At 34.2% G+C, this 11,754-nt stretch overlaps 1 protein-coding gene across 1 annotated transcript in view; it reads right to left on the bottom strand.

Annotated features, from left to right (window-relative positions):
• Nucleotides 1–9,021, bottom strand: part of LOC111699718 (THO complex subunit 2) — a 29,060-nt gene extending 20,039 nt beyond the window's left edge. Inside the window, exons 1-14 of the mRNA XM_023470445.1 lie at nt 8,914–9,021; nt 8,638–8,749; nt 7,931–8,038; nt 7,412–7,498; nt 6,880–6,974; nt 6,010–6,085; nt 5,547–5,672; nt 4,544–4,732; nt 3,365–3,481; nt 2,030–2,098; nt 1,695–1,783; nt 1,165–1,236; nt 809–871; nt 193–270 (exon numbers count right to left, since the gene is read on the bottom strand). Of these exons, the coding sequence (XP_023326213.1) occupies nt 193–270; nt 809–871; nt 1,165–1,236; nt 1,695–1,783; nt 2,030–2,098; nt 3,365–3,481; nt 4,544–4,732; nt 5,547–5,672; nt 6,010–6,085; nt 6,880–6,974; nt 7,412–7,498; nt 7,931–8,038; nt 8,638–8,749; nt 8,914–8,972 (1,340 nt within the window). The 5' untranslated portion in view covers nt 8,973–9,021. The remainder of the gene's footprint in view (nt 1–192; nt 271–808; nt 872–1,164; nt 1,237–1,694; nt 1,784–2,029; nt 2,099–3,364; nt 3,482–4,543; nt 4,733–5,546; nt 5,673–6,009; nt 6,086–6,879; nt 6,975–7,411; nt 7,499–7,930; nt 8,039–8,637; nt 8,750–8,913) is intronic.
• Between the last annotated feature and the right edge of the window lie 2,733 nt (nt 9,022–11,754).

The raw sequence follows: 11,754 nt of genomic DNA, 5'->3' as shown, positions 1-11,754 counted from the left end.
ATCATCAATCATCAATCATCATATACAGGTGTATAAGGTGTATACAGGTGTATAAGGTGTATAAGGTGTATAAGGTGTATAAGGTGTATAAGGTGTATAAGGTGTATAAGGAGTCTGGAGTAGTCGGAGATATCAAAGTAAATAATATTGTTGGAAATATATCTATAAAAACTAAGAGTTAAAAGAACCAACCTGATTAGTTTATAAATAAGTGTAGGGTCTCTGTGAGCATCTGCCCCTAGAGTTTGTAGCATAGGGACCGCATCCTTACTAAACAATCAATAAATCAATCACTCAATTTTTCAATCAATCACTCAATTGAATCAATAAATCAATCAATTTACCAATCACTCAATCAATTTATTCAGCCAACCAACCAACCAACCAACCAACCAACATTAATTAATCAATCATGATCAATATACCTAAAGATCAAATTTTTGATAATTAAGTGGCAATATTAAGAACTGTTGAATCATCGATATCCTTATCATAATTAATATGTTTTTAAGATATGAATAATTACGTTTCAAAGAATACATTTTTATTTCAATTCATCCAAGTATCACAGAAAATCATATAAATTAAGGTTTCCTGTGCCTTGACTCAGACATTAATAAAATTTGTGATAAGCATGCACAGTGTATAAAATATTATATTACAAAACCATATTTAAAAACGAACCCCCAACTAAAGTTTAAATTGAAGACTTGCACATATTCCCACTACAATCAGCGAACCGTCAGTTGCAGTTTGAATTTCTCTATTTTAGATCAAAAACAGACTAACACATGTTAAGGGTTATCACCTGAGGTCCTCTAGAGTGTGTGCTTGAGGTGGGAACCTGGACCCAGGAAGAATCTCGTGATGCCTGCCGCAATAAAACTTTCAAGGCTCGTATATTTTTATTTTTTCCCCTATATGCTAAGGATATTGGCGGGGAACGGATTTACTTTTGGGGAAAATTAAAAATTTGTAAGGAAAAATTAATGACTTTTTAATAAGTAGGGTGAGTTCTGTGAGTTGAAGTTTTATTTTTTACCAAACCTATTTTTTTTAAATGAATTGAACTTATCTTTTATAGTTTTTATCATAAATGCTTGATAAAAACTTTTTAATTGTTGTTTTAATATTTTTTTAATATTGTTTTTTTTAGTTTTTCACCTGGCTCTAATTCTGGGGCAGAGATCGTTGTACTTGTGATAAACAGGGTCAATAGTTTTATGGATCAGTTCACTAAATATATTCATATATATAGTTCTTAGGATCCGGATCCGTATATAGTTCTTGGGATCCGCATCCTTTGGAAACGCAACAATTTGGCTTCATGGATCCGGATCCAGGCCAAGAGGCGAACAATCAACCAAAAACTGTAAAAAACCTTTTTGTTCTCAAAATCCCAAGTTTGAACTGTTAAAAAAGGAGAGGTTATTAAAAAATTCTTATCTCTGAATGGGTCATAAAGTTATGGCATAAAAATAAGCGAAAAAAGAAGAAAAATTATTTGAAAATTTTTTTTGTTAAAAAATCAGTGTAGCTTTAAGAAATGCTCATGACCTGGATCCGGATCCGGATCCGCATGAAAAAGTAAATGTAGTTAATTCAAATATTTTTTCTTAAAACACCGTTGCTTAAATTTTGCAGCATTTCGCTCTTCACCCCAATGATGATGTAATAATTTTAGTAGGACTTACCAAAGAGCCAATGCCACTTTAGGCTGTGATATACAGTAGGATTCTGGTAGATTCTTCAAGATCTCTTCTGCATAATTCAAACCACCAACCTTGAAACATAACAAATGAAAAAAAGTTTATTTTTTACCGAAAAAAAATCCTTTATATGTCTTATTAAAGTGATCAGATAAAACCTTTATCATAAACAATTGAGAAAGTATCAGAATTTATTTAAGCCAAAAAGCGACTTTATCTTTCATATTCTTGTATATCTCTCTCTAAGTGGAGGATCACCTAAAATTACGACGACATTCCCTTTAAAGCCCCCACCCCCCCGGCAACTAAATATATAATACCTTATACAATGCCGCCAATAGCCCTATCTTCTGATTGTTTGCATTAATATCCTTGTCTTTACTACCGTCCTAAAACATACATTTACAATTTTTGAAATCCAGATCTCCAGAACAAATGTAATAAGTAATTTCTACAATGTTCGGGTAAACCAGAAAATGGAACTTCTTTCCATCAGACATCAAAGAATCTTCTACTGTGAGTATCTTCAAAAGAAAATACGACAAATACAGAAAGAACAACAGTCAACAACTCTCAAGTAAAAAAAACCATCCTCAAAATAACTCTTATGTGAGTTCCTCAGGATTAACAAACAAAAAACAAACTAATGCCAAAAGTCTAATAAATCTAATTAACGAATTTAAATACTTTTTAAGAAAACAATTTTAGATTTTTTCAAGATTTTGAATTTAATTTTCAGTATTTTTGCCGATTTGAAATGAAATACACATTAGTTTTAAGACACATTTTAGATAGAATAAAACTTATGAATTTACTTAAGTCTTTATCTATGAAAAGCATCTTTCTACAGAAAACGCAGTGCTAAGGATTCGCTGCATTTTGGCTTTCTGGATCCGTGATCCGGATCCGCAGAATAACGAACCATAATCTGTTAAAAATTTACTTTTTGCTCTCAAAATCCAGATCTGGACTGTAAACTTTTTTTTAAAATATCTTAATCTTTTAATGCTTCATTTAGCTTCAGAATAGAAATAAGCAAATAATAGAAAATAAAAATTACAAATTTTTTATTTGTTCCAAAAACCAGTGATTCTTAAGGAAATATTTATGACCTGAGCTGAAAACTTTTGAATTGTGGATATTGAAATCTTCTTTCTCTTAATCTTCAAATTGATTTAATCTTAGTGCCTTATCAGAACCCGGGAAATTTAAAATTCTGTGCGCCATTTAATTAGAGAACTCTCATTGATCGGTATCCGGTAGGGATCCAAAAAGTGCGGATTAAGCTCTAAACATTTTCAAATCCAAACTTGACGAAATGTTCAAATAACTGGACCCCTATACTTGTGTATTTGAGAAGTGTGCATGGATAGCTAAACGCAGACGAGAACCAGGCAGACCAGAACACTACTCTGGAGGACATGGACTGATATTCCTACCATACTCCTACCTGGAGTCCTTGAAATTCCATCACAAGTAAACAAGTAAGTAAGCAGAAATCAAAAGTGTCCACAGTGGATATTTAGATTAAGCAATCGGTACTAAGGGTATCCAATTCAAAAGTTTTAAAAGCTCTGGATCAATTTTTTTTCCGAGCGGATCCAGAACAAATGAAATGTATCGTAATCACCGCAGAGAAATTATTTTAAGATCACCTTATTATCCTCGTCATTTCCCTTAGTCGACACAATATTCATCTTCCGTAGATATTCCTTAGCAACAGCCATCTCTTTTCCAGCTCTTGTCATCATCTCATCATCACTCGGTCCCAGCTGCATATTAATCAATTAATCAATATATACTTTCCAGCTCTTGTCATCATCTCATCATCAATCGGTCCCAGCTACACATTAATCAATTAATCAATATCTCCTTTCACACTCTTGTCATCATCTCATCATCACTAGGTCCCAGCTACACAAAAATCAATCAATCAATATCTACTTTCCCGCTCTTGTCATCATCTCATCATCACTCGGTCCCAGCTACACAGTTATCAATATCTACTTTCCCGCCCTTGTTATCATCTCATCATCACTCGGTCCCAGCTACACAAAAATCAATCAATCAATATATACTTTCTCGCTCTTGTCTAAATCTCATCATAACTCGGTCCCAGCTGCACAGCAAATAATCAAATCAAATTAACCAATTATTAAATTTATATATCCCTTTAGTCCACGACATAACCTCATCATCCCTACTTCCCAGCGATGCAATGCAATGCAATGCAATGAAAAAAATCACTCAACCCTAACCAACTGAACCGAAATATTATCAACCAAAATTGAATATTAGAACTATAAACCGTTGAAATCAAGATTTTTATAAAGAATTGTCAACCCCTTCATGGATATTAGGTGCAACAACTTGCGTTCGATGTCAGCCAAGAAAAACTCAGGAGACATCTGTGCCGGTATGAGTATTGAGTATGGTGTTAAGTACCCCAAAGGCTATTTCCCAAGGGCGACTTCCCAAGTGACAATCTCCCAAGTGGCAACTTCACTCTGGTTAGGTTAGGCCCTCTTAGGCGCAACAGGCTGCAATTGGGGCCGAGCGCTGAGGCAAGGACAGACTTGGGAAGTTGTCGCTTAGGAAATTGCACATTTGGGAAAAAGACCTTGGAAAGTTGCCACTTGGGAAAAATCCTTTGGGAAAGTATCTAACATCTTGAGTATGGCTACTATCCCCAGTGGTTCAGTCACACTGAACAAGGGTTGTCTATGTTTTTTTTCCTTTGTTATTCTCAAGATTCACAAAAAAAACTATCCAAATGACTAACGTCAAGGACACTGAAAATTCTGAATGAGATTGATAGAGAATTAACTTTTTACCCAAGGATAGACATCCTGTAAGGTGAGTATCTCGTGCTGAATGAGAAGAGCTGTCACGAGATACAAGGACTCTGGTGTGTTCTCGTCCTCGTTGTTCTCCTTGAAGGCGGAAAACTTGAAGTGGAGAAGTTCCTTCAAGGTCTCTCGATCAGGTAGAAACTCGCGTAGCAATCCAACAAAAAATTGGAACTGAAACAAAAAGTTTTAAACCTTACATTTCTTGACTGGAATTGTTTGTCCGATATCAAATGAAAAACTTTGTTTCATCAAAAATACATCAGATTAATTTTCAATTGACGTGTACTGTATATATCTGCTTCGAAAACAATGGAGCATATTGTCAGAATTTAACACTTTCCAAGCCAGAAAAATGTAAAGATATCTTCCACATTATTGATTGAGGTGTAAAGGGTCCCGTGGAGGAGGATCAATTCAAATTTTTCTTGAATCCCTTTAAAGGGATTGATCGCCAATGTATGATAGTTGAACTAAGAATGTAGTATTGTGGAGAAATTTTTAGGATTCATTTGAGACATAAAACACGTCTTAATGATGTACTATAATTACTGAGTTTGAGCGCAGAGTCGACGTTCAAAATCATCCATTTGGGTGGAGAGAATAGATTTTTATTTAATTATTAATTAACGACGAAAAATGTATCAAAAATTCTACAATAAACTAATTAAATGTTTGAAAATATTATAAATATTACGTTTTTTGCTCCCGAGATCCCCAGTCAAAAGTTGAGGCAAATCGGTCAAGGGGATAATGAGTTATGATCGGACATACAAACAAACAGACAAACAGAGATTGCGACTTCATAAGGTACAGGACATGATACTTTGACTGTAGGTTGAATAATAAAAATAAATAGAATAAATATGATAAATATAATAAATATAATAAATATAATAAATATAATAAATATAATAAATATAATAAATATAATAAATAAAATAAATATAATAAATATAATAAATATAATAAATATAATAAAAAATACCTCGTTAGGCTGGCACTCGAATGATTCTAGTATTATATCCAGAACTCTGTTGGGATCCAGGTTAAAGTATCCAATCAAAGATTTAATAATCTCAAGCATACTATCTTTGCTCACGGATGATAGATCCTTAAAAATATATTATTATTCAAATCTATTGAACATGAAATAATAGTTTCACATAGGAAATCTGTGAGAGCACATATGCGATAAATTATGAAATCAATCACTTACATATTCATCCGGGACATCCATAGCGCAAAAAGTTAATAAAATTGCGTATTTTCATAAAGGTTAAAAACCCATTCAAGTAGTTTGTAAGAGTTTAACAGGTTTAGTCTAAACAATTAAAAATGTTTTTTTGCTAAATATTTATTCTCAAATCCCTGAATTATCTATAAAGTATTAATTTAAAATTTAATATTAAAATTATAAGCAAATCAAAATTAAAATTTAATTTCTCTACCTGGTTGAGTTCAGTAATAAGTTTAGCATATCCTTCACTCTCCTCACGGAACAAATTAAACTTCTGCTGTTTGTAACTAAAAATACCAGAATATTATATAACTAGCTCAAATGGCCGGCGTTGCCCGTGGAATTTAAAAAAATCTTAATATTAAAATTTTGATATATTAGCCTATGTTACCCCAGGGTACCCATGGGTTTCATCAAAAAATGTCAACCAATTTGGTCTAGCTCTTCGGCCAGCTTTAACTGACATATATATATATGAGCTAGGAGCTTTATAATATAGATATAGAAAATCCTTATATTAGTCAGTTTTTTACAGGTTCCATCGGACAAATTAGATCAATATGTTGTCAGCTTCATTTTTAAAATTTACTGTCACAGCAAACGCAGATGGGCAGATTTTTAAAGATCTGGAGGAAACTAAGAAAAGAACATCAAAAGGCTGATTTAATTTCTTATTTTTGTATCCAAAAATTTATCTATTTTCCCCATTTTAGCGAATAAAACCCAAATTATACCTAACTTCAGGGAGAAAATAAATGATTTTTATATTGACTAGCCAAACTAGTTATTTTACAATTATTTATCGACATCAAATAATATTAATTCATTATTTTGTTGTTTCATATACGTGTAATTTCAAGTGACCCTCCATTTAAAGATGGCTATGCCCGATTAACAACATAATCATTAATCTAGGTCCACAAACAAATAATTTTTTTGAATTATTACATGAAGTTATATTTTATAAAATTTTGTGTGGACTATAATATTTTTTTCATTTATTAATTATTTTTTTGAAATACACCACGTACATTTATGAAAAAAAGGAAAAGATGAAAAAAATAATTAAGAAAAAACTTACAAAAGTTTAGTCTTGAGTTTAATAACAGTATTGAAAAACTTCTTTGGATTCTTCACAATACCAGAGTCTCCCAACAGATCAAACTCTAGTCGTTCCTGAACATCGACATCGACATCAACATCATCGTCGACTACAACGTAATCATCAAAGTTGACATCAACGTCGACATCAAGCATAAACGTCGACATCAAGCAATCATCAATCATCAATCATCAATCATCAATCATCAATCATCAATCATCAATCATCAATCATCAATCATCAATAATCANATCAAGCATCAAGCATCAAGCATCAAGCATCAAGCATCAAGCATCAAGCATCAAGCATCAAGCATCAAGCATCAAGCATCAAGCATCAAGCATCAAGCATCAAGCATCAAGCATCAAGCATCAAGCATCAAGCATCAAGTATCAAGCATCAAAAACTCGTAATAAATGAACAAGAAAAAAATGATCAGAACAAAAAGATAAAAGGCCAAATATTTTTTAAACAAGTTAAGGAGAATATTATTATAAATTTTGAATTTGACCTTGACAAGACTGTCGGAGAGGAACCTGGTGACCTCCTTGACAATATCTGCCAACCTTTTCCGGTCATCTTTCTTCCCATCTTCTACCTGGAAACAACAATCAAGGGAACAATCAGTGTTTTAGAATCAGCATCAAAATGAAATGGTGACGAAGAACTGTCTGAACTCTATAAAAGAAACTTCTATTGCTGGGCGGAGAATTTGGTTTATCTAAGAGATTTGTCGAACTTTTGACAGCTCTACACAAATTTGTGAATTTTAAGATGATTTTTTTAGTATTCCTTCTTAATCATAATTAAAGAAGAAAAGTTTCTAGAAATACATCTAACTGGTTTAAGTAGTATAAAAACAAATACCGAAAATATAAATGAACATATAGATTGTTTTTATGGAAAAATCAAAACCAAAATCTAATGTAAAAAGCGAAAGAAAAGAAAAAGAATATGAAAATTCTTCATTTGTTTAAAAAATCCAGAATCCTGATCCTAAGCAAGCAATGGAAAAATGTTTTTGATATACCTGTGTTTCAACATCAGCCAAAGCAATGACGTCAACAATAACATTTGCCATTTGTGTATTGTTGGAAACCAATTCCCCAACACAGGACACAACTAGATCCCTCCTCATCTGTAACAAGTGTATTGGTATCATATCAATTAGACTAATGATTGATCGATTGGACTTGATATGATGTAATCTTAATATTTGAGGGTTAGGTTAGGACAATTTCTGGGCCAAGTGGTGCGGCTAGTGAACAGCTGACTTGAGTGCAATTGAATAGGCTATTGGTAAAATTTCCATTCTGAATATTGGCCATTCAAAACTACTCTTTGCCCCCTGTTTGAAAGCCAAGCTTCGATCCATCTCAAAATATCACCATTTATACTATGGGCTTTAAGTTTCTCAAGCAATCTGTTTTTAGGCACTTTGTCAAAAGCCTTTGAGGAGTCTAAAAATATAATGTCCATAGAATGACCTTCATCCTGCAGGCTGGTTATGACCTCCAGAAACTCCAATAAGTTAGTAAGGCAGGACTTCTGCTTCATAAAACCATGTTGACTGGGGTTAATAAGATTATTTTTCTGTAAATGGTCGACAATTTTATCCCGTATGATGGACTCCATGGTTTTACAGACAAGGGAAGTTAATGAGATCGGACGATAGTTTTCAGGTTTACATTTAACACCTTTCTTAAAAATTGGGGTCACATTGGCTAGTCGCTGTACCTGTCCTCTGATCCCCTGCCATATTAGATCGTAGATGAGTCGGTCCAGGGTAGAATCCGCAGTTCCCAGTAATCCTTTATTACCAATTGTACACTCCTTCACTTCTTTCAAACTAGAAACAGAAAAAGTGAACTAAAATAGGAAATATATTTTCTTGAAATCCCCCCCCTTTTCAAAAAGAAAAAAATTGACAACTCAAATCCAAATTTCCTTGGAAGCAGGTACCACCATAGAAAAATGGAGTATTTGTATTAAATAACATTTATTGGTACTCACAATTCCTGCTTTCCCGTTTTCTCCCAATCCGTCCACGCTTCTTCGGACAGAACGCCCATAGTTTATTCTGAAATTAACTTTATTTATAAATATCAGGTAGTGATTTCTGTCCGTCTTCAGTTCTGTTTGTTTGTTTGTACGTCCGATCTATAACTCAGGAACCCTTGGTCCGATTTTAAACCTGTGGCTGATGTAATTTGAAAATTGAAGGTGACACGCCTCATTACGCTTGTGTACATTACTATCGAAGTGTACACTATGAGATTAATCAGTATGGAGCCGACCATCACTAAAGATGGCTTAAAAGCATCACAGAGAGACTAGTGTCGGAAGTTCAAGAGTCCCGAGTCCGCATGACAGTAGTAAACTAAAAGTCCAAAGGCGAGATTCTAGTGTCGAGTGTCCACAGAAGGAGAGTCCAGGGTCAGAGATACAGAGCTGAGTTTGATATCCATCCTCGAATTGAACCAAGCGCAGTAAAAATAAATCTTGAACGTTAATTTAAGTTTTTACCTATATTTTTATCTTTGGGGTCCGTCCTAGTATACGATTTGTGTAACCCCCCCCCCCCGCTCCCATAAATTTATTACAAGACTAACAGTGCTCGGCCCCATAGCCTGTCCTAGCCGGAGCGCTCGGCCCAGAAAGTGTCTTAACCTAACCTAACCCTAAATATATACTAGTTTAGTTGAAAATTGTTGATATCGTAGGTATGTCCTGGCCGCAGCGCTCAGCCCCCTAGCCTGGCTTTGCTGCAGCGCTCAGCTCAGAATTTGTCGCGACCTAACCTAACCCTGAAATAATTCAAAATTAATATTTTTTGTTGAAAATAGTTGAAATCTAGGTCAAGTGCAAAATTGATAGGAGTGGGGGAATCCATAAATCGTATACTGAGACGTCGGCCTCTAATTAAATCCATGTGTTACATATGAGATCCATGTACAAAATTATATGAGAGGAAGGGGTGGTACAAAAATCGTGCACTAAGAGGTTACCAACCGTTGTTAGTATTTAGATAAAACTTATCGCTATGAAATTATTTTGGATTAAAACTATGAAGAAGGATATAAGATACCGCTCGAGAAACCCGACTCATGCACCGGCTTAATTTGTTTGTTTAAACTAATGCCGTGTTAATTTAAGATTTTAAAGGCATCAAGTTATTGGTGCAGCGTGCCTTTCCCCCATCAGTCAGCTAAAAAGCAATTCAACAAAATATTTAATCTCTCAATTTCATCCGTTGTAGTGACGAAATATTAAGAAACATGAAATAAATTGAATCCACAGCATATAAAGTAAGCATAAAGCCCTAAAACTAATCAAGAATAACGAACAGAAAATATAATACAGATCGTCTGCTTAATGTGTGCCATTAATTGCGTGCAATCAATTGTTACAAAATTAATATCAGTTTTGGTCGGCCAAAACTTTGTCGGACTCGGCACTGTTTTCTGCACAAATGCCGCGTTGTTGTTCTTGGGACAAGACCAATCGTCTTTGTTTTGATGGGTGGTGTATTTTTCGACCTACGCAAATCCGCTATACTCCACTTCTGACCTACGCCAAATCCGTATACTACACATCAAACCTACTAGCACGTGGTTTTAAAGCTGCTATATGGACTTGTGGCCACAGTGCTGGGTCCCCTAGCCTGCCCTAGCCGCGGTGCTCGGCCCCCCTAACAGCAGTCCTAGACACAGCGCTCGGCCCAGAAACTGTCATAACCTAACCTAACTCTCAAATAATACAAAAATAAACAGCTGGCGTAGGTCCGATATTGCAGTAGGTCGGAAAGTTAGTAGGTCAGAAGTTCAGTAGGGGGGATGTTGCGTATATGGACGATGTAACATTACCGTTGGGTGTCATTTCAAAGGAGGATTATACAGAGCGTCCCATATCATATTAGATTATCTCTAATCTTTAACGACAAAATAAACCCTTAATACTCGAAAAACTTATCATTTTCCGCGAGAAAATTATTATATAAGCCTTATGTTATTTTTCAAATTGATTTATTCTAATTAAATTTTCTTATTAGTCCCGAAAATCGCAATTTAGACCTGTTGATGGTCTAAATAGACATTTATAGGACCAATCAGAAAACTAAAAAGAGGAATAAGTCAGCTCCAAGAGGAAATTATCACCACAGCAAGTATAGTCCCTTTATAAAAGTACATGAAATATTTTACATCAAGAAGTCCCTTTTTAAAAGTACATGAATATTACAGCAAGTAGTCCCTTTATAAAAGTAAATGAATATTACAGCAAGACGCCCCTTTATAAAAGTATATATGAAAATTACAGCAAGTATAGTCCCTTTACAAAAGTATGAATATTAAACAGCAAGTATTGTCCCAATTTATAACAGTACATGAATATTACGGCAGGCCCATGCAAGGGGACAGGTGCAACCCCCTTTTTATATAAGTTTTTTTGGTAAATTTATCCTGAAAAATTGAGATATTATCATTTAAAGTTTTCTAAATCTGTTATCATCCTATATCGTTCGACCACAAATCACGTCACAACTCACCATTATTTCTTCCGACCACGCCTTTTTTCGTCCGGCATTGTTTACAATCTTTTTTAAGTACTTTAAATTATTATGTTAGAATCTTGAGCCTCGTCATGTTGTTTACAATGGTTTTGAAGGTAACAGTAGGTATAAAACAATTCATGCAAATCCTTGTTTCACAAACCCTCAAGCAAATTAAAACAAATTGTTATGTTCCCTTCTAAAAAAAATTTCAATTTTTATTTGTAGATCCTAGAAGTCTCAGTGCACTTTTACCTGAAAGTTGCAATTCAGGAGTAAAAAAAGAAAACATCATTTCTGGACGA

Source organism: Eurytemora carolleeae, unplaced genomic scaffold (genome assembly GCF_000591075.1).
Source record: "Eurytemora carolleeae unplaced genomic scaffold, Eaff_2.0 scaffold262, whole genome shotgun sequence".
Taxonomy (NCBI): Eukaryota; Metazoa; Arthropoda; class Copepoda; order Calanoida; family Temoridae; genus Eurytemora; species Eurytemora carolleeae.
The sequence above is the reverse complement of the archived record's forward strand: the minus strand, read 5'-3'. Positions and strand labels throughout refer to the sequence as shown.